This window comes from Oryx dammah, unplaced genomic scaffold (assembly GCF_014754425.2).
Source record: "Oryx dammah isolate SB20612 unplaced genomic scaffold, SCBI_Odam_1.1 HiC_scaffold_28, whole genome shotgun sequence".
NCBI lineage: Eukaryota > Metazoa > Chordata > Mammalia > Artiodactyla > Bovidae > Oryx > Oryx dammah.
In genome coordinates this window covers 110202627-110227023 of record NW_024070212.1, presented here as the reverse complement: position 1 = coordinate 110227023, position 24397 = coordinate 110202627, and the positions used below count along the sequence as shown (strand labels likewise).

The following is a 24397-nucleotide window of genomic DNA, read 5'->3' as shown; positions in this document are numbered from 1 at the left end:
CTGCCTGCCCCTTCTCTGAGGTCCTGGTTTCCTGTCTTTCGTGCAGTACACCCGGCTCTCAAATTATCTGCCGTTTCCTCCTCCCTCTTTCCTCCTCTCCCTCCTGATTCACTGCAGACTGAGAAAGCCTGTCTCCAAGTGTGTTACCGCTGCAGGCAAACTAAGAGTCTGCAGGCTCTGAGGAAGGGGGACTCTGAGGAATTAAGCACAAAAGCCTAAGCCCAGAGTCTGATTTCCAATCAGGCTGCCCCCGGCCGCCTCCATTCACTCAGTCACCACCTGGCTCGGGTCTACCCGGGGCCTCTCCAGAGATGAAAGAACCCAGAGACCGGTCCCAGCGGGGAGGCAGAGGTACAGACAGCTGAGCTGTGATATGGCCGGAGCTTAGGCAGAGCTGGGTCTGACAGCAGCAAGGCTGCAGAGCCCTGGGAGGGAGTCCCAGTCCCCAGCAAGGTCCACAGGGGATAGGATGTCTCAGAAGTGGGCAGGGGGTCCGGCCCCACAGGCTATCTGGGAAAGCTGTGTCTTCCTAAGGGGGAATGGGGGCAACCCCCAAAGAGTATGAAGCAGAGATGTGACATCAGATAGGTGCTTCAGAAAAGAGCTCTCAGCTCGATGTGCAGGATGGATGGCGGGGTGGGGGTGGGGAGAGGAGGGTGGTCATGGAGTGAGCAGACTAAGGCGGCTGGGGGAGCACACAGTACCCATCATGGAGAGATGTGGGGAGGGCGAAGGTGAGGTGGCAGTGGCTCTGGGTCAGGTGAGCACCAGCCTCCCCTGTCCTGTGCACAGCCCATGCTGCGGGAATGCACCTCTGGCTGATACCCTGCTTTTTCTGGAAAGAGGCCAGCACATTTACCATCTCATCCTCCGCCACTGGAGGAGCTGGTTAGATAGTGCTCAATGGACATGAGTTTGAGCAAACTCCAGGAGACAGTGGAGGACAGAGGAGCCCAGCACGCTGCCGTCCGTGGGGTCGCAAAGTGTCAGACACAACTAAGTGACTAACAACCACAGCAGCCACACCTCGACAGGCTGCAGGAGACTAGCCCCCCGTAGGTCCATACACAGTGTCTGGAAGCTTATAAGGAAAAGGAGGGTGGCAGAGCAGAGCTGAGGCACCACCCCCACCCCTACAGAGCACCCACTGTGAGCTCAGGGCCCCGCAAGACAGCAAAGAGGATACAGAGTCAGGCTGCTGCTACCTAGGGTGTTGAGAGAAGCAGGGAAACCTGCTTTGTCCCAAATGCCTGCAGTGGGAGAGCACTGCCCCCACCTGGGACCCTCAACATGGATTCAGAAGGAGAGGGAACCGAGGGTGAGCTGGGCTTCCCCGAGTCCGTGCTCTCAGGCTGCAAAAGGCTTCAAACTGGGAGGCTCCAGCTCCGTGCAAAATCTCTCACTGATGCCGGCACCCCAAGCCAGGCCCCCCGTGACCACCCCCGCCCCAGCCCCGAGAGGAACGTGCCAGTGACACCAGTTAACAGGTCAGGACTGCAAAGTGCTTCAGCCACACGCAGGGTCCAGGTGCCAAGAACCCTCTGGCCACGAGTGACAGGGCAGGGAGGGACGAGCCCTGGAAAGCTTCTGACCTGGCAAATGAAACAGGGCACAGTTGGGCCCACGGGAGCCCGAGTGGGCTCCTCATGAGGAAGGCGGAGGATGGCAGGAGATGGGACTGTGTTTCTGGTGTCAGACATCCCTGGTTCAAGGTCCCAGTGATGTTCTGGGCTATGTGTCCTTGGTTTGGGTTTTGTCTGGATTTTGCCCCAGACTGACTCCCTTCTCACCAAGATCACAGGAAGGCAGATAAGCTCTCAGCTCATCAGCAAGGGCTCCTCCTCTCCGTTTTTTTTTTTAAGTTTTGGCTTATTAAGAGAAATGTTTCATTAAGAGAAAGACCGTAGTTCTGGGGTCTCCCTTTTGTCCTTTTGAAATTGGAACACCTCTGCTGGGTTTGGATAAGTACAGGCAGCTGGGGACTCAGTGTGGGAACAGGAACAGAGTAAATGGGTCTGGGAATTGAGAATCACCAGGCTATTCATCCAGAAAGGAGGGTGAGAAGAAAGGGTGTCCCAGGGGACACCTGTCATGGGCACTCCCTGATGGAGGCCGTGGAGGCCACAAGGACACTCCTGATCAGCGGAGTGTGGAAATAAGCAGGGTAGGTTCTTTCCTGTAACAATGGGGCGCCTCCCCTTGGTTCCCAAAAAAGTGAAAAAAATTGAAAGTCGCTTAGTTGTGTCTGAGCGGCCCCTTGGACTATAAAGTCCATGGAATTCTTCAGGCCATAATACTGGAGTGGGTAGAGCCTTTCCCTTCTCCAGGGGATCTTCCCAACCCAGGGATGGAACCCAGGTCTCCCACATTGCAGGTGGATTCTTTATCAGCTGAGCCACCAGGGAAGCCCTTGGCTCCCAACAGCTCCCGTAAAAGCCATGGTGGGCTGGGAAACTGGGCCCAAGGGGGCCCCTGGAAACCTAGTTGTCCTGGGAATTCCCAGGAGTCCTGTGGATCTTGGGAGATGGGTGACCCCAAACCTAGGGGTTTCTACATCCGGACCTGGTCAGGCCTGGGGCAGCCCTGGCAGTGATGCAAACCCCCTTGACTCTCAAGCCCTTGAGTCAGGGAGGGACATGGCCAGGGGGAGGCCCTGAGGGAGGGCGAGGCCAGGGACCACGGGCCTAGAGGAAGTGGACCGTGGGCGGCTCGGCGGTCCCTCCGAACAGAAAGGAAGACACCCAGGCTGGCAACCTCTGGGTCCTCAGAGCCTCCGCCTCCACCCACCACTTCCCAGGCAGCGGCTCCTCCCCCAAGCCCTCCCTTTGGGCTGGCACCATCCTAAATCCAGCAGCCCAGCTTGGGGCCCAGACCTGCAGCTCCCTCAGTGGAGAGAACCTGGGGCTGCAACCTAGGAGTGACCTAATTAAGGCTGCCACTGCACACCGAGTGGTCACGTGATCTCGGGGACAACCTGAGAAGGTGGTCACTTTCCTTGTTCCACGTCTCACTTACAGGCCCGTCACTGCCAGAGGGCCCTGCACCACCACAGGGAAGGCTCCCACTCCTGACATCCCTGGGGGCTGGGAAGCTCCCCTGGGGCCGTATTTAGGGCCTAGGGACAGCTCCAGAACAGAGCTCAGATCTCTCTACAGAGGTCAAGGCTCCCCTCCTCCACCCGCGTGGCCTGGGGTCCAGCCCTGGGGACTGGAGAAAGAAGTCAGTCATGCTCAGCCATCAAGGGCTGGGGACTTCCCTGGTGGTTCCTGGTACAGGAACTAAGATCCCACCTGCTGTGCAGCTACTGAGTCTGTAAGCCTCAACTAGAGAGGAGCCTATGCCCCGGAACAAAGAGCCAAAAATAAATATTAAAAAAAAAAAAAAAAAGAGCCGAGCCTGCTTTACCAGAATAAACACTATGGAGGGAGAGGGGAGCCTCCTAAGAATCAATAGAAACAGACTGGAGATGGGGGTTGGTGGATGGGGGGTGGGGGAAGGTTGGGGACCAACAGCCCAGTGGGAGGGGGGCCCAGCTGGGGCAACCAGCAAGAGAGAAGAGTGCAGTAGCCAGCCGTGACTGGCCTTAAGGGTCATCGTGAGAAGTCTGGACTATGTTCCATGGGCAATAGGGAGCCACCAAATGTTGTAGGCTGTCCCCAGCCCATAGGGCTTCTCAAGAGGGAAGCAAGATAATGAGATCTGGGCTCTGGCATGTAGGATGGATCAGGGGAGGCCACATAGGAGGTAGCAGCCCCGGGCTGGGAGTGGGTGGTCTCTCAAGACCTGGATGTCAGGAGGCCTGCCATGCAGGGCCCCGCCTGGCTGTGCAGGGGAGGGTGCCGAGGATGGCTGAGGGCTTCCCTGGTGGTCCAGTGGTGTAGAAGTGAAGTGACGTGGAAGTTGCTCAGTCGTGCCCAACTCTTTGCCACCCGGTGGACCATAACAGTCCATGGAATTCTCCAGGCCAGAATACTGGAGTGGGTAGCCTCTCCTTTCTCCAGGGGATCTTATCAACCCAGGGATAGAACCCAGGTCTCCCACATTGCAGGTGGATTTTTTTTTACCTGCTGAGCCACCAGAGAAGCCCCAATTCAACCTGCCAAAGTGGTAAAGAATCCACCTGCCAAAGCAGGGGACAAGGCTTCTGTTCCTGGTCCAGGAAAATCGCACATGCTGCAGAGCAACTAAGCCTGTGCCGCGCAACTACTGAAGCCCTCACGCCTGGAGCCTGTGCTCCGCAACAAGAGAAGCCACCGCAATGAGCAGCTTACACACAGCAGCGAAGAGTAGCCCCTGCTCACCACCGCTAGAGAAAGCCCGAGCGGAGCAAGGAAGACCCTTCTCCAGGGCACCTTCCCGATCCAGGGATTGAACCCGCATCTCTGTGTTGCCTGTACTGGAGGGCAGATTACCACTAAGGCTACCTGGGAAGCAATGAAGACCCAGAACAGCCAAAAACAATTTTTTTTTTTTTTTTTAAATGATGGTTGAGACTTGGTGGCACAGGGGACAAGAACACGGGCCACCTGGGTTCAAATCCCAGCTCCGCCACTTACGCAAAGTGCCATATTGGGCAAGTCATCTAGTTTCTCTGCGCCTCGACTTCCCCATCTGTAAACTGAGGGATGCTGAAAGCACCAACCTCCTCATGCTGACGATGTATAAACGCTAATAACAGTGCTGCACAGAACAGCAGGTGCTCTGCTAGCAGTGGCTCTGATGGGTAGGAATCAATCAGAATGTAGATTTCCTACAATTGGCTCTTGCAGGAAAGGGTGCGGGGAGCACGTGTCATTTAGGGAGGGGACAGAGACCCTGTCACCGAAGCCAAGACGGACAGAGCTGCACAGGATCAGGGCCAGCACCTCGCCAAGGCCGGAACAGAGCTCACCAGGTCCCTGAGGGCGCAGAAGTGGGCTTGTCCTCAGCCAGACCTTGTTGGTAGAGGACAGATGGCCGGGGTCCACCGTCCCAGGCACAGAGTTCAGGGAGCAGTGCCAGGTGGGGCCAGGGGATCCCCAGGAGCTGATACCCCAAGGCTGGGATCAATCACAGCCCTGGGGTCCCCTGCCATTTTGACCAGGAAGGGGCGGCAGGGCCAGCCTTGGGCACATGAGAGTTTCTAAGTCCTGAACTTCCTGCAAACCTGACCCAAGCTGGCAGAGCACGAGGATGTATTGTCAACTAGAGGCAGCCTTGTGCGGGGACAGACCACCCAGCCCTTGCTTCCAAAAATCAAAGAATTGACTTTCATTTTGTAACACACAGAGCTGCCAGGCTGAGACTGAAAGAAAGTAAGACCAGGTCTGGACACCCCCGGACACACACCGCGACCCACCCACAACTTGCACAAAGGCCTCCCCACAGAGAAGGGCCACTAGCAAGACAACATCAGACAGCCACACTTTCAAAGGGCACAAGAGCCATTAGTGTAAGGAGACACCCACCAAAGAGGGTGCTGGCCCCAAGCACTCCCGCCTCTCCACCTGGAGACCTCCTAAAAGAAGAAGAAATCAGAGATGATAAAGATAACAAAGGAGCATGGCAGGGGGTGAGGGGTGCTGGTCTAAAAACTTGAGATGAAGAATGCCTCCTCTAACCATGGGGCTCAAGGAGGCAGACACCCAAGGCCCCATGGTGCAACTTTGTGCAACCAAGTTAGCTTTCACTTTCCTTTTCATCTGGAGTTTTAAGCTCTCTCTCTCTCTCTTTTTTTAGCTGTATCATTCAGCTTGTGGGATCTTGGTTCCCTGACCAGGGATCGAACCTGTGCCACCTGCAGTGGACACGCAGAGTCCTAATTACTGGACCACTAGGGAAGTCCCTAAGCCCTCCCCGACCACAGCCTGGTTCAAACACACCTTGGGCCACCTCTCAGAGGAAGGAACACCAAGGCAGCCCTTCTGAGGGCTCCCAGCTGCCCGGTCCTCTGAGTTGGCAAGAGAAGCAGACAGACTTGTTGCTTCTGCTCCAGCAACAATCTTCCAGAAGTGACTCTGGGTCCCGGGTTCCAGGCTCACTCTCCTGTCCATGTCCACGTCTACGTCTGGCTCCTTTTCCCCCGGGGGCTTGAGGTCTGCCCCAACCAGTGAAACCCCGGGCCACAGACAGGGAGAAAGGCCAAGAAATGAAGGAGGGGATGAATGAGACCACCAAAGACAGGGCTCAGGATTCAGAAGTTTCCAAAACAACTGCCTTCAACAGGGGCTGGCACACCACGGCCTGCAGGCAAACCCCGCTCACCAAGTTTTCTCTGGATGCGGCCATGCTACTGAGTTTAGGTTCCTGGACGCACTCTCTGCTGCTACTGTCTATCACAGTGGCCGGGTGGCTCTAGGGACCCCACAAGGTCAAATATATTTACCACCTGGCCCTTCACAGACCAAGCTGGCCCAACCCTGGCCCAGAAAGAACCTTGAAGGTCATCTAGCCCATCCCCCAGCCTCCCAAGAACTTTCCAACTCTTCCCTACTGCAAACCTCTCACTCCATGAAGACAGACCACCCACCTTCCATTGGAACTCCCGACAAAGGAACTCACCGCCTTTGAGATCATTCCTTCCACTGCTCCACAACTGCAACCATGAGAAAGTTCTTTCTTCTCTACACTGTATTTTTCACTGCAGCTTCATTGCCCACCTTCTGCCCCCTAAGGTCGAGCAGGTCCCCACCAGACTTCAAGCTCTCAGCCCCCATCCTCTGGCTCCAAGAGGCCTTCGATCCATCAAGGGCCCGGATCCCTTCCCAGTCCTGGCTGGCTGCTCCTCCCTGGCTGTGTCCAGAAAGACCACAACCGCCCTCCTGAATGCAACATCCCCTGGGGTCTGCTAGAGGTGTCTTGTACATGAGTGGTGGATGGCTTTCCTGGGATTTGAATCCTTCCCTGTCAAGCAGTATTGTGGTCAATCCATCCCACTGTTCAAAGTTTGCTGAGCGTCTCAAGGACAGAAACCCCTCCAGATCAATCTGTACAACCCCAGTACCTGGCATGTGCTTCGCTGAATGAATGAGAGAGCTGAATGAATGAATAGGTTGTGACAGGAGGTGAGAAAGAGATTCATCATTATCACCATTATTACCACTCCACAGGAGCAGACATCAGCAAACGCACAGACAGTGCTGGTCACGGGAGCCCAGGGGTGGGAGCACTGAGGGAGGGGTCACAGAAGGTCCAGGCAGCCTGGGAATCTAGGAAGGATTTACCAGGGAGCCTCAGGTCTGCGTCTTGGGGCCACTGAGTACACGTCGGGACTGCAGAATGGCACAGTCCACATTCCAGTAACTCAGGTCCCCCTGTACACAGGCCTTCCAAGGAGCATCTGAGACTTAGCACCGGGGTGCCCTTCAGTCATCAACACTCAGGGGACACAGAAGCAGGGGGGGGAAGGCAGAGGTTTGTTGCAGGAGGACTGTATGATGAGGCCAAAGCTGTGTGTGAGAGAGTGTGAGTGAGCATGCCTCTAGGCATGAACCTACTAGAGTGCATATGATACACAGCTATCCGTGAAGCAGGCAGCTGATAGTGAGCTGTGCAGAAATCCAGCGTGAGGGCTGGGCTCCTCCATGAGTATCTCTGCCCAAGAAGACAGGCCTGGGATCCACTAGCTCCAAAGATTTGATTCATGCAACACATCCTGCAAGATTCCCTGGGTTGGCTGTACTGTAAAACCACGCATGACGTAGCCCATGTCTACCAAACTCCCCAGATCCAGTGGAGGAAGGTATTTCTATTCACTAGTTAGACTAGGGCAGGGAGGTGTTATAGGGCTAAGGGTGTAAATACAGTTAGAGGCCCCTGGACGTTAAAGCTTTGAGCGTGCTCAGTCACTCAGCTGTACCTGACTCTTGTGACCCTATGGACTGTAGCCCACCAGGTCCTCTCTCTCCATGGGATTTCCCAGACAAGAACACTGGAGTGGGTGGCCATTTCCTCCTCCAGGGCGTCTTCCCGATCCAGGGCTCGAACCCGAGTCTCCTGCATTGGCAGGCAGATTCCTTTATTACAGGCAGATTCTTTTACTGCTGAGCCGTTGAGGAAGCCCTGAAGCTTTGACGCCAGGCACTTAATTTTGCAAGGGAGAAAGGGAAAAAGACTTTTTATTTTTGCCTCATGTAGAATTTTCATAAGTCACTCGAATTCTCACAAAACAGGATGCTCTGTAATGAGGAGGGTGGAGGAGATGTCCCTGAGAGGAGATGAGGAGCAAGGAATAAAAAGAAGGAAGCTCTCTGCAAAGATGAAACCGCCAGAAATCACGCCACCTCCTTCCAGCTCCTCCCACATCACACAACCAGGGCAAAGAAAACCAGTGCTGAAACCCCTATAAGAAATAGTTCCCAGTTACATCATCTTTCTGCCAGAGACCAAGACCTCAAACAGAAGCTGACCTGGCTGGGTTCTGGCTGACCACTCGCCAGGAATTCAGACAAGCCCTGAGTTCTCCTGCCCCACCTTCAACCAAAACACTCAAACGGGCATAATCCAGTGCAGGTGAGGGAATTTCAACTCTAAGGTGGATCACTTTGCACCAAAGACACAATCAGGAGAGCCAGAGCCCTTGCCTTTCTCTACAGGAGGAAAAAGAAGCACTTAGTTAGGTTATTTCCACCCACCTTTCTCTGGGTAGAAGGCAATTCACTGGAAAGATACAGATAAGAGTGGGTGGGCTGCCTCCCCTCCCCCTTCCCTAGCAAACCTCCTTAACTCGGCTCCCTTCACCCCTTTGGCAAATTCCCAGCCCTCCATCTCCACATCTCTTCCTCCTTCCCTCAGAGAAAAATCTAGAGAGGAGAAAAAGCAACTGGGGATGGGGGAGACGAGAAATGAAGAATTCCAGGACAGCCCCCGCCTTTTCGGAGTTCAGTGGTGACAGGGCGTCGGGTGCTGGCAGGGCGTCCATGACATCATCGTTTCGGATTCCGAATAAAAAGACAACTTTCCCATAGCCAAACGCTCCTCTCCCCACCCTCTCTGTGGGGAATTGAAACACAAGCTTTTAGTATGCTGCAAAAACATCACAGCTGCATTTTAAGATGCTGTATTTGGGTCCTGCCTTTAAGTGGTTCCCCTCATTACCTTCTTTTGAACGGGGCCTCTGGATTAGCGCAGGGTAATTAAAATTTCCTGTCTAACCTTGACCGCGCCACCAGCTCCTATTACAGCCCTGGACACACACTGTAGAGTCAGTTTCTTTGGGGCCCTCTTCCTCTACGTTTTAAAATCAGGCCACTATTCTCTGGGCTATCCAGTAACACGCTTGGAGATGGAAAGGGAACTTTTTCTGGCCGGGCTGGTGATGCCTCTGGCTTCCCACACTCATTAGAAAATTCTCTCTCTTCTACAACACACCAGGTCCCAACAATATAAAGACAAATGACCCCCACTCCAAGGATCCACTGTGTTCACAGGCTGGCAAGAATCCAGGAGTTTTTAAAACCTTGAAAATGTAAGAAATCCCTAGGCAAAATACTTTTAAATAGTATTAAAGAGATCAAAGCATGTTTTGCAATGTCTATGTGAGTAGAGGCCCAGACAAAAAGAATGGGCATACTCTGATCCAGTCAAGTCAGATTCTGGGTAAACTCAAAGGCGACATCACAATCTGGATCTAGAGACTGATTAGAAACGAAATTCTTGCTGAAAGTAAGTGCACTCCTGGCACAAGTAGGGGTTTTCTGCTGGTTTTGTTTGTTTTTTTGCAGTTAGACGGCAACTCCATCTGATCCCCCTTCTGTTGGGGTAGGAATCATTCTGGCTTGGGTTACCTCTCAGACATTTCTGAATCACCTAAATAGTCGAACGTGGTTAAGACTCTGACGTTCCTAAACCTGAGGGCTCCTTGGAAGGGCCTCCCCACCGCTGCACTCTCCCAGGAGGCCAGGACGAGACAGTCATGGTACACACCAACTGGACACCTCTGCCCACCCTCAGTAATGAGCTGAAGGGGGGCCCCTTGAAATTCACAGCCACCCAGACCTGCAGAACATGACCTCTATGCTAGTAGGATCTTTGCAGACGTGATAAATTGAATTAGGATGAAGCCATACTGTGGAATTCCCTGGCGGTCCAATGGTTAGGACTCTGCACTTCAACTGCAAGGGGCAAGGGTTTGGTCCCTGGTTGGGGGAGAAAGATCCCCCACGTCCCTGAGCCTGGCCACAACTCCTGGGAGTCACAAGTACTCAGCCCGAGTGCTGCGACTACTGAAGCCCATGTTCCTAGAGCCTGAGCTCTGCACCAGGAGAAGCCACGGCAATCAGGAGCCTGTGAACCGCTTGCCACAACGAGAGAAAGCCTGGCCAAAGCAACGAAGACCAGCACAACCAAAAAAAAAAATAGATGATGAAATCACTGGATTCGGGTGGGCCCTAAATCCAATGATAGGCGTCTATACAAGAAGGCCACGTGAAGACAACACACAGGAAGAAGGCCATGGGGCTCTCAAGGCAGAGACTAGAGTGATGTGTCTATAAGCCCAGGATGCCAAGGACTGTTGGCAGCCACCAGAAGCTAGATGAGGCACGAAAGCGTCCTTCCCTAGAGCCTGTAGAGGGAGCGTGGCCCAGCTGACACCATGACTTCAGTTTCCAGCTGCCAGAATGGTGAGAAAACACATCTCTCTTGTTTTAAGGCACCAGCTTGTGGTCCTTGTTACAGCAGCCTTAGGACTCACATCCACTCACCCCGCAGTGCAGTGAGTAAATCCCTTCAACAACCCCCGTGGGTGCAGTCCCAGAGGGACCAATTAGCCAGCAAGTGGCCACACACATCCACACTCCATGTCCGCACTCCACAGCTCAAGCTGCAGGAGAAATCAGCTTCAAAGGATAAAGCAGCCATTGCAAAGTGTTTGCAAACTGTTTAACAAAACGGACAGCACAGAATCTGCATATCCACCCAAATTACAGCTGTGAAAATTAGTGACACAAACCTACTGGCCTCACCATGGGCCAAGCACTGCACTAACTGCTTCACATACATGAATTCATTTAATTCCCACAATAATCTCACAAGCCAGGTGCTATTCTATCCCCACCTGACAGAAAGGGAAACTGAGGCACAGAGCCTTCCGGCAATCTGCCTAAAGTAACCTTTGAAGTAGCAAGTGGTAGAGTTGGTTTGAACCCAGGGAGCCCGGCTCCGAGTTCATGTTCTTAACAGTCTCACAACACTGCTTCTGCAGTGGATAAAATATGGAAAGTATGGAAAACAAGTTAATGTGTTATGTGTTCTTTGAGATTTTTCACACGATTTTTTTTCAGTTTAAGCATAAAAAGCAAAGGAAGTAGAAAAAGGGAGGAAGAGGTATTTTTCCAGTAGTCATGTATGGATGTGAGAATTGGACCACAAAGAAGGTTGCGCGCCAAAGAACTGATGCTTTCGAATTGTGGTGCTAGAGAAGACTCTTGAGAGTCCCTTGGACTGCAAGGAGATCAAACCAGTCAATCCTAAAGGGAAGCAATCCTGAATGTTCATTGGAAGGTCTGATGCTGAAGCTGAAGCTCCAGTACTTTGGCCACCTGGTGCAAAGAGCCGGCTCATTGGAGAAGACCCTGATGCTGGGCAAGATTGAAGGTGGGAGGAGAAGGGGACGACAGAGCATGAGATGGTTGGATGGCATCACTGACTCAACGGACACGAGTTTGAGTAAGCTCCAGGAGATAGTTGAGGACAGGGAGGCCTAGCGTGCTTCAGTCCCTGGGGTCACAAAGAGTCAGACATGACTTAGTGGCTGAAAAACAACAACAACGAGGTACGCTTCAGGTGGAGCAGACACGTGGCAATCACCAGCTGCTGGCTGGATAAGGTGACGCCATAGCAACGCACTCACAGGGCAGGGAGAGGATCAGAGAGGGGTGGGCATGCCTAGGAGGCATAGGTACCTAGAAGACCCCCATGAAGTGCCTTCCTTGCCCAGCCCTCAGAGAGCAGCTGCAGAAAAGGTTTAGTGCAGGAGTGACTGGATGTGAAGGGGGCTGTGAGCAACAGTGAGGTTTTCAAGAGGACTTACCTAGATGTAGTGTTTTTGGTTTTTTTTTAAAGTCACATAGGACAGCAGGAAGAGGGAAACATGAAAGAGGGCCAGCAGGAAAGCTGGGCTGAGCTGTGAGCAAAGCTGGGATCAAGGACCTCATCAACTGCAAAGGGCACCTACAGGAAGGTGGCAATGCCAGGCCAGCAGGTGGCAAATCCCCAGATGCCAGGCCCCACAGCAGCCTTGCGGGTAGGAGGGGGATGAGGACTGAAGGGCAGAGCTGAGTCAGAGGGGTCTCTCTCCCTGGCTGGGAGCTCCTGACCCTGGTGGGGTGAGGGGAGCAAGAGTTCAGCTGCCTCCCAGGGGAGAAAACTGGGCAGGAACCCCTGAGGGGGGGACCCCATCAGGCTCAGGTGGACGCTCACGGGGGCCAGGGCCAAGGAGTCCCTGTTTGTGCCCATGTGGGGGGCAGGGCGGGGAGAGTTTCGGACACGGACATGGGGCTTGGAGCCAAAGCTGGGGAACAGCTCTCAACAGAACGCCCCTGTTTCATGTCTCAGGCTGACTTGGCGCTCGTCACCCACTCCTCTCACTCAGTTCTCACCAAACCCTTGAAAGAGGGCTTTCCTGGGGGCTCGGTGGGAAAGAATCTGCCTGCCAATGCAGGAGACGTGGGCTCTATCCCTGATCTGGGAAGATCCCACATGTGGCAACTAAGCCGGTGAGCCAGAACTGCTAAGCCTGTGCTCTAGAGCCAGGGGGCTGAAACTGCCGAAGCCCCGGTGCCCTAGAGCCAGTGCTGCACAGCAAGAGAAGCCACGGCGTGAAAAGTCCAGGCCCCACGACTAGAGAAAAGCCGTGCAGCAACGAAGACCCAGCACAGCCGAAAATAAACTTTAAAAATTCAGTTAAAAAAAACTTGAAAGGAACAGTTGCCCCCATTTTACAGATGAAGAGCGAGACGTGGTTACGCAACTTGCCCACGATCACAGCGAATGACCCTGGAATGAGGGGGAGGGGGGCTCTGTCTGTACCTTCTCCAAGCTCAAAATGGATAATTGGGTCCTGATACTAGATTTAAGGGGGGTTTCCCAGATGATGGCTAGTGGTAAAGAACCCGCCTGCCAATGCAGGAGACCTAGGTTCAATCCCTGGGTGGGGAAGTTCCCCTGGAGAAGGGCATGGCAACCCACTCCAGTATTCTTGCCTGGAGAATCCCATGGACAGAGGAGCCTGGAGGGCTACAGTCCGTGGGGTTGCAGAGTCGGACACTACTGAAGCAACTTAAGTACAGCACAGCATTAGATTTGGTGGGGAGGGAAGGGTTTTTCCAAACCATCGTCAGGGAAAGCATGATTGTCCCAATGGTCCCTGCCCCTGGCAGTCACAGCAGCTACCCGGCCCTCACAGGAAGGTGGTGATTTTACCACAGTGCACACACCGGCTTCCTCAGTAAGAGTCCCACTGCCAAGCCCTCTGCCAGTCACTGCAGGGGTGGGGCACGTGGCTCAGGCCCGGCCAATCAGAGCAATGAATTCCTCTGGCCACAGTAATAGATTCAGAGCCAACCAGAAACAATAGTAAAGCTACAAAAGACACACACACAATAAGGCCTTTGCTATGGTTACCCTTCCCACTGGATTTACTGGAGCTGCTGTCCGCCACCACCAGGAATAAGCCACCTGAGAATGGGGACCACACAGAGAGGAAGCTGGCTCAGAAAAAGACACGAACCTCCGAGGGCACCATTTGAGCTCCCAGATACAGCCATACCTGACACCAGCCCTTTTTTCTTAACTTCTTGAGCCCATTAATGCCCTTTTCGTTTCTGCCAGTTTTGGTTGCAAGTGACAGAAAACCCCACCTAGACTTTTGACTCACACAGTAGCTCTGGAGAAAGAAGTCCCACACTTGACTAGACTGCCAGTTCTTCAGGACCCTAGAGCACACACTGCCTGCCCTTTAGCTTGATCTTCTTTCAGCATCTGTTTCCTCATCGGTGCCATCTTGCTTGATCTCCCAAGCCCCTCTGATTGTGTTCAGTTCAGTCCAACTCTTTGCAACCCCATGGACTGCAGCAAGCCAGGCCTCCCTGGCCACCACCAACTCCCAGAGTTTGCTCAAACTCATGTCCATTGAGTCAGCGATGCCATCCAGCCATGTGATTGTATGGACTCCCTTTATTACTCTTAGGCAGCCAACAAACAAACAGCCTTTCAAAGACTGTTCTACAGAAAAAACATAATAAAAATAAAAATAAATAAATGAAAGAAATCTGAATGACCCCAAAGCAAGAGGAAGATGACAGTCCCTGCGACGCCCTCTCTAAAGCCGCCTGGACTGGGAGGAACCGCTGGGCCCTGGGAGCCGTCAGTCGGGGAAGAGTACGCCAGGAAAGGCATAACCCCAAATAAGTCAAAGGGGTGCTGACAAACCGCACAGGTTTCAGTCTCTGCCCCAGTCAGTCTTCCGCCTCGACTCAGCTTTCCTTGCTGTGATAAGTCGCTTCAGTCATCTCTGACTCTGTGCGATCTTAGGGTCCGAAGCCCACCAGGCTCCTCTGTCCATGGGATTCCCCTGGCAAGAATACTGGAGTGGGTTGCCATGCCCTCCTCCAGAGATCTTCCCCACCAGGATCAGACCGCATCTCTTATGTCTTCTTTCCTGGAGAAGGGAACGGCAACCCACTCCAGAAATCTGGCCTGGAAAAACCCATGGATGGAGGGGCCTGGTAGGCTACAGTCTATGGGGTCGCAAAGAGTCGGACAGAGCCACTTCACTTCGCTTTCTTTTTTCTATGTCTTCTTTACCACGTGCCACCTGGGAAGTCCCAGGGCTCCTTAATGGCCCAAATTACACCCAACAGGTGTTAACTCCAGGAGAAGGCAATGGCACCCCACCACTGTACTCTTGCCTGGAAAATCCCATGGACCGAGGAGCCTGGTGCGCTGCAGTCCATGGGGTCGCTAAGAGTGGGACACGACTGAGCAACTTCACTTTCACTTTTCACTTTCATGCATTGGCGAAGGAAACGGCAACCACTCGTGTTCTTGCCTGGGGAATCCCAGGGACGGGGGAGCCTGGTGGGCTGCCGTCTATGGGGTCGCACAGAGTCGGACACGACTGAAGCAACTTAGTAGTAGGTGTTAACTCCAGAGAACAAAGCCTGGAAGCGAGGGACCGGGAAATTAGGGTTTCGAGGAAGCCGAGGAGACGCAGTGGTTCCGGGTACCAATCTGCCGACCTCGGTGCCGAGGCTGGAGCTGGACACAGTCCGGCCTCAGGAAGGGGCTCAGGCTCCCGCCACACAGCGGCCACAGCGCCTTTAAATAGAACCTCCGTGGGTAGGACAAACACATTCCAGGCGCTTTTTAAAACGCCCCAAGCAAGACCTGGCCGGCGGCCTCCGGTCCCCCCAGGCATTTCCCGGTCTTGGCGCAATTCTCCAACAAATATTAATAGCTCCGTTGGGAGCTTATGGTGTGCAAAATACTTTCTGGCCTTAAAAGGCAGGATGATTTTTTTTCTCCCCACTCTCCAGATGAAGAAACTGAGGCCCAGGGAGCTGCCAGGCTACAAGGCCGACTGCTAGTACAGGCCGCCAGGCAAAGCTGCCTCCATCGCCCGGGGTTGGGGCTCCCCCGAGGAGCACGACCGTACTGAACCCCCGCCGGACCAGTTGCCAGCTGCTGTGTCCGGTTTCGACGGGCGCCTCCTGCCCAAGAGGCAAGAAGGGGGAACACGGCCAAGGCGACGCCCCCGGGAGGCTCCCCAAACGCGCTCGCTCCCGGAACGTACTGATCTTCTGCGAAGAGTTTAACAAACCCCCAGTTCTCTGTCTCCGCGGGTACATTAAACCCCGCGCAGCAGCCAAGGATAAGTTTCCTCCTTTGTTTTTAAAAGATAAAGGACAAAGAAGGCTAATTTCTCCCTCGGGAGATAAAGTTGGCAGGTGAGGCGCAGCGCGTCTCGGTTTCCTAGAAGTTGCACGCTGGGCAAAATCTCCGAGCCAGGCGGCGGAGGGGGCGGGACCCGCCGTCTGGACCCCTGAGCCCAGGATTCGGGCTCGGTTGCCCGAGCGGAACTTCTGAGCTAGGTCAGGGAGAACCGCAGCTCCTGCCCTCGGTGTCTCAGCCCGGCTGGATCCCCCAGCACCACCGCGCCGGGATCGCTCGGGGCGTGCGGGGTCTTGGGGGCGTTAGGGTTAAATGATAAAGAAACCGCTGCACTGGGTCCCTCCGTCCTACCCCAAACGGGGCCCGAGACGCCGAGAGACCGCCCCGCCTCCCCCGCCCCTCCCTTCGGGGCTCCGGGTCCCCGGGTCCCCGGGGGCGCACGGCGCGAGCGCTCACAGTTTGAACATGCTCTCCAGGTCCTTGATGAGGCGGCGGCTGAACTCCGGGAACTCCGAGTAGGGGTGGAAGACCCTGCAGCGGCGGGGCCGCGCTGCGCCCTCGTTGATGTCCAGCCGTCGGTTCAGCTGCGCGCTCAGCTCGGCGTCGGCTCTGGCGGTGGGCGCCCAGGCGGGCGGCTGCGGCTGGGGCTCGGGGTCTGGGGCGGCTCCGGGCGCCGGCTGGAGCCCGCTGTCCCCTTCCTCCCACTGCAGTCGCCGCTGCAGCTTGCTCGCCAGCTCCTCGCTGGCCATGGCCTCGGTGGATCCGGAGACTCAGGGACTGGGCGGGCAGCGCGCTCCTGGGCGGCTGGCGACTCTGCGACACTTTGCCGAGACGGCGGGGACCCGGCGGTTGGGTGGAACCGTGGGCAGGCGGGGCGGAGCCGCGGCTTTAAGGAGGAGCTGTGGCTCGGGGACCGCCCGCCCCGGAGGCCACAGGTGCCCGCCTGTCCCGGGGATGTCGACTGGCCGAGCACTTCCCGGGATGGGGCGCGGACCCTCGGATCAACCCTGAGCTTTCCGCCCGCTCTCGGGGGCCCGGGGACCCTGAGGTCCTCCGGGAATGGCAGCGGGCGAAAGTTTCAGTACCGTTCTGGCGGTTCCTTTCTCGTCCTCGAGAAGTGCCCCGACTGCCTGCCGGCGCTCGCGGTCGAGCGCCCCCGAGTGACACCCGCGCGCCCCCAGGACTGCGGGTGGCATCCCAGCCGCCACTGGTCTCGAGGTCTGCGAGAGAGAGGCGCCCTTAGGGAGCGCGGGGAAGGGGAGCTGACTTTTAAACACTCACTCTAAAGACATGTTTCCAAAACATACTAAAAATACTAAAAACAAATAAGCAAACAGAAAAAAAAAAAAAGGCAAGCAGGCAGAGACGAACTCCTGGCTCTCTTGTGGTTAAGACACCAGAGCCACTTCGGAGACTCTGACTTTTTCTGTGAAACGCAAGAAAGTAAAAAAGAAGCGTGAAAATAAAGAAATAAATCAGCATTTTAACACCACGGTTAAAAAAAAAAAAGTCACTCCCTAAGGAAGGCTGATGTGGATGGCTGTTACGTCAGCCAAGCCTTGAGAAAAATCTTGTAAACACCGCTCTGCCCCTGAGGACTCTGCCCTGACTTTGTTCTGATTGCCTGGGGGCTGCTGCCCCAGGGCCTGTCCCCACTGCTGGCTGTGGGCACCTGAGATCCAGGACCAGCCTTTGGCACTGGGGTGTGTAGGGCCCAAGAGGGTCCTGGCAGGGATTCTGAGCATCTGGAGAGGCCTGTGTGCTTATTCCTTCAGACCTGTAGGACCCTTTGCCACCCCATGGACTGTAGCCCAGCAGGTTCCTCTAGCTGTGGGGATTCTCCAGGTGAGAATACTGAAGTGAGTTGCCATGCTCTCCTCCAAGGATCCTCCCGAAATATATATATATATATATAATTAGGGAAAATATTAAATTTTTAAATAAAGTGATCAAATAGAACCTTTTCAACATCCCTACTGGGAAGCCCCATACATATATATATATATTTAATTAGGGAAAAATTAAGTTTTTAAATAAAGTGATCAAATAAAATCTTTTAAACATCCCTAATGGGGCTTCCCAGGTGGCACTAGTGGTAAAGACCCTTTCTGCCAATGCAGGAGACATAAGAGACACAGATGTGATCCCTGGTTCACAAAGATCCCCTGGAGGAGGAGGGCATAGCAACCCACTCCAGTATTCTTGCCTGGAGAATCCTCATGGGCAGAGGAGCCTGGTAGGTTATAGTCCATGGGGTCACAAAGAGTCGGACACGACCAAGCTACTAACACACACACATCAATACTACTGTGCAAATATGACCTATATTTTGTAAAACACATTTCTGTGCACAGGAAAAAAAAAAAAACTAAAGAGAAAGGGACCAGATTAGCATTTTAAAAAATAATTATATTGATAGATCGGCTGTGCTCGCTCTTCGTCGACTCGTGGGCTTTCCTCCAGTTGTGGCAAGTGGCGGCCCCTCGCTAGCTGTGGTGCACGGGCGGGCTTCTCGCTGCGGTGGCGTCTCTTGCTGTGGAGCACAGGCTATAGCGTGCCAGGGCTTGTGGATTCAGTCGTTTCAGCTTCCAGGCTCTAGAGCACAGGCTCAGTAGCTGTGGTGCAGGGGCTTAGTTACTCCATGGCATGTGGGATCAGCCCAGACCAGGGGTCGGACCCATGTCTCCTGCATTGGCAGGCGGATTCCTTACCACTGAGCCACCAGAGAAACCCAGGATCGCATTATTAACCGTTCTAAACGCTGGGAGTCCAACCATTTCCGTCAACTATTTTAATTCTCACTTCTCTGAATTTTCTACAATGACTACACAGAACTGCTATAACAAAACAAATATGATTGCTTGCAACGGAACAGTACCACAGGGGAGCTATGTTAGCTGTAGAGCAATTGAAAGTATTTTGCCTCTGTCATCCCATGAATGTGTTTCTTTCACTAACATTCCTGGGGGATGGCTACAGGAGATTTTGCCTTTCTTCTGTCCATGGAATTCTCCAGGCAAAAATACTGGAGTGGGTTGCCGTTCCCTTCTCCAGGGGATCTTCCCGACCCAGGGATTGAACCTGGGTCTCCTGCACTGCAGGCAGATTCTTTACCGTCTGAGCCATCAGAGAAGCCCCTTTGCATTTCACAGGGGAAATCAAACGTGTTTTACCTCCAGGACTTCTTTTCAGTTCCCTATTGCTATGTAACAAAAAATCCCCAAACCTAAGGCCCAAACAACACATTTACTTTGCTCACAAATCTTCACTTTGGACAGACCTTCATGGGGAAGTCCCTCCTCTGACCCACCTGGTGCAAGGTGGGATAGCTCGGAGGCTGGAGGGGAGAATCCATCTGAAGATTTATTCCCTCCCAGGTACGGACTGACGCTGGCTGATGCTTGGCTAGAACACCTACGTGTGGCCTGTGCTTCCTCCCAGCATGGTCACTGGGTTCCCAGGGCGGGCTTGCAAAGAGACAGAGGGAGGTAGAAGCTTCATCGCCTCTTATGAATAGGATCAGAAATCACACAGCTCGACTCTATTGGTCAGAACAGTCATGAAGGAGAGAGGACATACATCTCCACCCCTCGGGCTTCCCTGGATGGTGGTCCAGTGGGTGAGAATCCGCCTGCAAATGCAGAGCATACAGGTTCGACCCCTGGTCCGGGAAGATCCCACATGCTGTAGAGCAATGAAACCCATGTGCTGTAACTACTGAGCCGTGCTCTAGAGCCTGAGAGCCGCAAATACTGAGTTCACGAACCACAGCTACTGAAGCCCACAAGCCCATGAGCCCCTGCTTCCCAATAAGAAAAGCTGCAAAGGAGAGTCTGTGCACTGCAACTAGAGCACAGCCTCTACTCGCCAGTGAAAAAAAGCACAGCAATGAAGACCCAGCACAGCCAAAAATAAAGAAATAGATCTCCACCTCTCAATGGAGGTGTGATAAAATCATCTAAAAACAGTGTGTGAGATGGGATATGTGTCATTGTGATCATCTGTCTTCATTTTAAAAATCTATTGATTTTTTAAAATCACTCATTTTGTTCTCTTTTCATAAAAAAAAAAAAATTATTTATTTGGCTGCACCGAGTCTTAGTCATGACACTCAGGGTCTTTGATCTTTGCTGTGGCCCTCGGGATATTTAGTTGCAGTATATGGGATCCACTGACCGGGGATCGAACCCAGGTCCCATGCATTGGGAGCAGGGAGTCTTAGCCACTGGACCCCAGGGAAGCCTCCACTGTGACCATCTTAGGAAAATACAATTTGCCAGTCCTCTCTCTGAAAACCCCTGCAGGCTTGAGTCTCTCGTGGTTCTGTGGCATTCAGACAAGAACAGGTATGCCCTTCAGCCTAGATGGGTTGGCACCAGTCTCTCAGCCCTCTTGGGAAGCATGGGCCTGCAAGCTACTAGGAAGTCAGAATGAATCCAAGTCCAGAAAGGGGAAAACGCTTCCAAGTGAGCAGAAACCTGGCTCTGCTTCCCTCTCTGGAGGCATGCAGTCCTGTGTATCTTGGCATTGTCAACCTCTTTAACAAGACAAAACCTCAGGCCTTTGATTCGTTTTAGAGGAAAAGGATTCGTCCTTCGCAAATGAAGTAACTGTGCTCTTCCTAAGTCTCTTCATGCCGTCCCTCGTTGCACTGAAAACATTCTAAAATTAGAGAGTGATGATGACTGTACAACTCCATGAGTATAATACAAACCATTGAATTGTACACTGCGAAAGGGTGAAGTCTATGCATGTGAAATATATCTCAACAAATCTGTTCTTTTTAAAATGACAGTAATAAGCCGTTACCTATTAACATAAATAGTATAAGCGAGAAGTCCAACATTGCTTTACATTTCTGCATGTCTTTCACACACACACACACACACCCCTTTCATCTCTGCCTTAACAGTAGACTTGGATATCACATCTGTTTCTGCATTAGATTGCTGTGATTTGTGCTTTCTTTGAAATCTGTGAAGAAAATCCAGGCTTCCAAAGACCACTGGGAATGTCAGTTCAGTTCAGTCGCTCAGTCATGTCTGACTTTTTGCGACCCCATGGACTGCAGCACGCCAGGCTTCCCTGTCCTTCATCATCTCCCGGAATTTGCTCAAACTCATGTCGATTGAGTTGGTGATGCCATCAAACCATCTTGTCCTCTGTCGTCCCCTTCTCCTTTTGCCTTCAATCTTTCCCAGCATCAGGGTCTTTTCCAGTGAGTGGGTTCTTCATATCGGGTGGCCAATGTATTGGAGCTTCATCTTCAGCATCAGTCCTTCCAGTGAATATTCAGGACTAATTTCCTTTAGGATTGACTGATTTGATTTGCTTGCAGTCCAGGGGACTCTCAAGAGTCTTCTCCAAAACCACAGTGCAAAAGCATCCATTCTTCGGCACTCAGCTTTCTTTATGGTTCAATTCTCACTTCCATACATGACTACTGGAAAAACCACAGCTTTGACCATAGCTTTCACTACTGGATAAATCATAGCTGGGATTGTAGTTGGATGTATAAATGGAAAAGGAGAGAGTGTTTGTTTCGTCTTTTCAGATAATTGCGGTTATCATTTTTCTTTGTTACTACACCAAAAGTCCTAAGTGATAGTTTCCTGAAATGTAATTGCAACATGGAAGATGAAAGCATCCAGACCAAACTCTCCATACTCTGTTACGTATGAGTATGGATGATAATCACTCTGTCTTGCACATGTAATCGGTCCTTGAGTTAGGCATGTTACTTTGTACCGTTACAGGGCTTCCCTAGTGGCTCAGTGCTAAAGAATCCGCCCACAAGGTGGGAGACTCGGGTTGGATCTCTGGATCAGGAAGATCCCCTGGAGGAGGAAATGACAACCCACTCTAGTATTCTTGCCTGGGCAATCCCATGGACAGAGGAGCCTGGTGGGCTACAGTCCATGGGATCACAAAAGAGTCAGAAAAGTCAACTCTTTGGAAAAGACCCTGATGCTGGGAAAGACTGAGAGCAAAAGAAAAGGGCAGCAGAGGATGAAATGGTTAGATAGCATCACTAACTCAAAGGACACGAATCTGAGCAAATTTCAGGAGATAGTGGAGGACAGAGGAGCCTGGCAGGCTGCAGTCCATGGTGTTGCAAAGAGCTGGACAGACTTAGTGACTGAACAACATTGCAAGGAAAAGTAATGGAAGGTTTAACATGTAAACCGGAAGAAGATATCAACAAATGCAACAAAGTAACCAGAACCTCCTTGGGCACTCCTACAGAGCAGTGGTTAAAAAGGAAAACAAACTGATGGAAACTTGGGCAAGGGTATGAGCAAACTTACCTAAACCCGTTTAACCTGGTACAACTCAGACTTTACCTGGTTGGTTAGCGTATTGGTCAAAGAAGTTTAGAGGGGGTATTTACTCCCCCACATTCTTGTTATCATATTATAAGGAAAGTCAGCCCCAGACCAAATTCTGCTAAACATAAAATTATTTATTATGGGAATTCCCTGGCAGTCCAGTGGGTAGGATTCTGTGCTTTCACTGCCAAGGGCGAGGGTTCGATCCCTGGTCAGGGAAGTAATATTCCTCAAGCTTCAAAGTGAAAGTTGCTCAGTCGTGTCCAACTCTTTGCGACCCCATGGACTAGGCTATGGAATTCTCTAGGCCAGAATACTGGGATGGATAGCCTTTCCCTTCTCCATGTGAAATGAAAAGTACTGTTTTTTTTGAGATATGTGGGTTGCTTTAAAATAGTTTAACCCCTCACCCACCTCCATACTGCAAAGGACATGAGAATCCGCCAAAATTTCTAACCTGCCCCTAAGGCTTGATTTTTATTAGCCAGCTTTCAGCCACTGATGTAGGAGGGCTTCTGATCGTTTGATGATGGGCATAAGTAAGGCAAGGAATCTGGTTTCTAATGTGTGTGCTGGCCTCTGGTGAAGGCTTTGGTTGGATTTTCTAAAAGGTGGTCAAGAGCTGGGACTTGAGACTTCATCAAATTTCTATGTTTGCTTGCTGGGGATGTTGGTTTAATAGATATCTTCTTTTTTTTTTTTTTTTGTACTTGCCTTGATGCTTAGGGGCTTCCCTTATAGCTCAGCTGGTAAAGAATCGCCTACAATGCAGGAGGCCCCGGTTCGATTCCTGTGCCGTGAAGATCCCCTGGAGAATGGACAGGCTACCCTCTCCAGTATTCTGGGGCTTCCCTGGTGGCTCAGCTGGTAAAGAATCCGCCTGCAATGCAGGAAACCTGGGTATGATCCCTGGGTGGGGAAGATCCCCTGGAGGAGGACACGGCCGCCCACTGCAGTCTTTTTGCCTGGAGAATCCCAGGGACAGAGGGCCCTGGTGGGCTGCAGTCCAGAGGGTCACAAAGGGTCGGACACGACTGAAGCTACTTAGCATGCATGCAAGGTAAAATTCACAAAACACACAATCAACCATTTTGAAGTATACAATTCAGTTCAAGTCAAGCAGGGTCAGAAATCGGGGATGCGGGTTGGGGGAAGGACTGGGAGGGAACACAGGAGGGCCTTCAGACAGTGTTTTATTTCCTGATCTTGCTGGTAACAATTCCAGTGGTTCATGTTGGAAAATTTCATCATGATGGGTACTCAGGTTTTGTAATTTTTTGCATCTGTGTCTGTGGTGGTTTGGAAACATGGCCACAGATGATTTGACATCCCTCCCACTGAGAGGGTCTGTGTCCTCACCCCTTGAACTTGGATGGGCCCGTGTGACTGGAGGATCAAAGGAATACGGTGGAAGGGCTTCCCTGATGGACCAGTGCAGAGGACAGATTCCTGCACTGGTCTGAGATGATTCCACATGATTCGGGACAACTCAGCCTGTGTGCCACCATCCCTGAGCCCATGCTCTGGAGCCTGGGAGCTGTAACTAGAGAAAGCCCAAGAGCAGCAGTGAAGACCCAGCACGGCCAAAAAGAGGGGGAATGTGGTGGAAGTGATGCAACATCACTTCTGAGGCTAGATGAAGAAAGGCCTCTCTGTTTCCTCCTTGCCTTCTGGGAACACTCGTTCTTGCCACCCTGAGTCACCGGGCAGGATGCCTGCTTACTCTGAGGTTGCCAGGCCAGAGACGCCCCTGGTGGGATATCGTCCGTGGGCCCAGAGAAGCCAGTCCATCCCACGTGCCACACAAGTGAGCGAAGAAGTCATCTAGGGAGTGGGTTCTGGGACCCAGGTCTTCCCGCCCCAGTCACCGAGGTCGCCCCTGGGGAGGTCCCAGGTTACCTGGAACAGAGAAGGGCCACCGCCCCGTGCTCAGCTCCTGACCCAGAGGGTCCGTGAATGCAGTATACTGGTGGTGGCCGTTTTCCATCACTGTGTCTTTGGGAATTGCGGTAAAAACAACGGGGCTTCCCTGGTAGCTCCGTTGGTAAAAGATTTGTGTGCTGGGAAGATCCGCTGGAGAAGGGATAGGCTACCCACTCCAGTATTCTTGGGCTTCCCTTGTGGCTCAACTGGTAAAGAATCCGCCTGCAATGTGGGAGACTTGGGTTCCACCCCTGGGTTGGGAAGATCCCCTGGAG

At 52.7% G+C, this 24397-nt stretch overlaps 1 protein-coding gene across 1 annotated transcript in view; it reads right to left on the bottom strand.

The window, feature by feature from the left end:
* Positions 1-16998, bottom strand: part of EFHD1 (EF-hand domain family member D1) — a 44468-nt gene extending 27470 nt beyond the window's left edge. The window contains exon 1 of the mRNA XM_040231773.1: positions 16327-16998. Coding sequence (XP_040087707.1) covers positions 16327-16619 — 293 coding nt within the window. The 5' untranslated portion in view covers positions 16620-16998. The remainder of the gene's footprint in view (positions 1-16326) is intronic.
* Positions 16999-24397: the final 7399 nt, after the last annotated feature.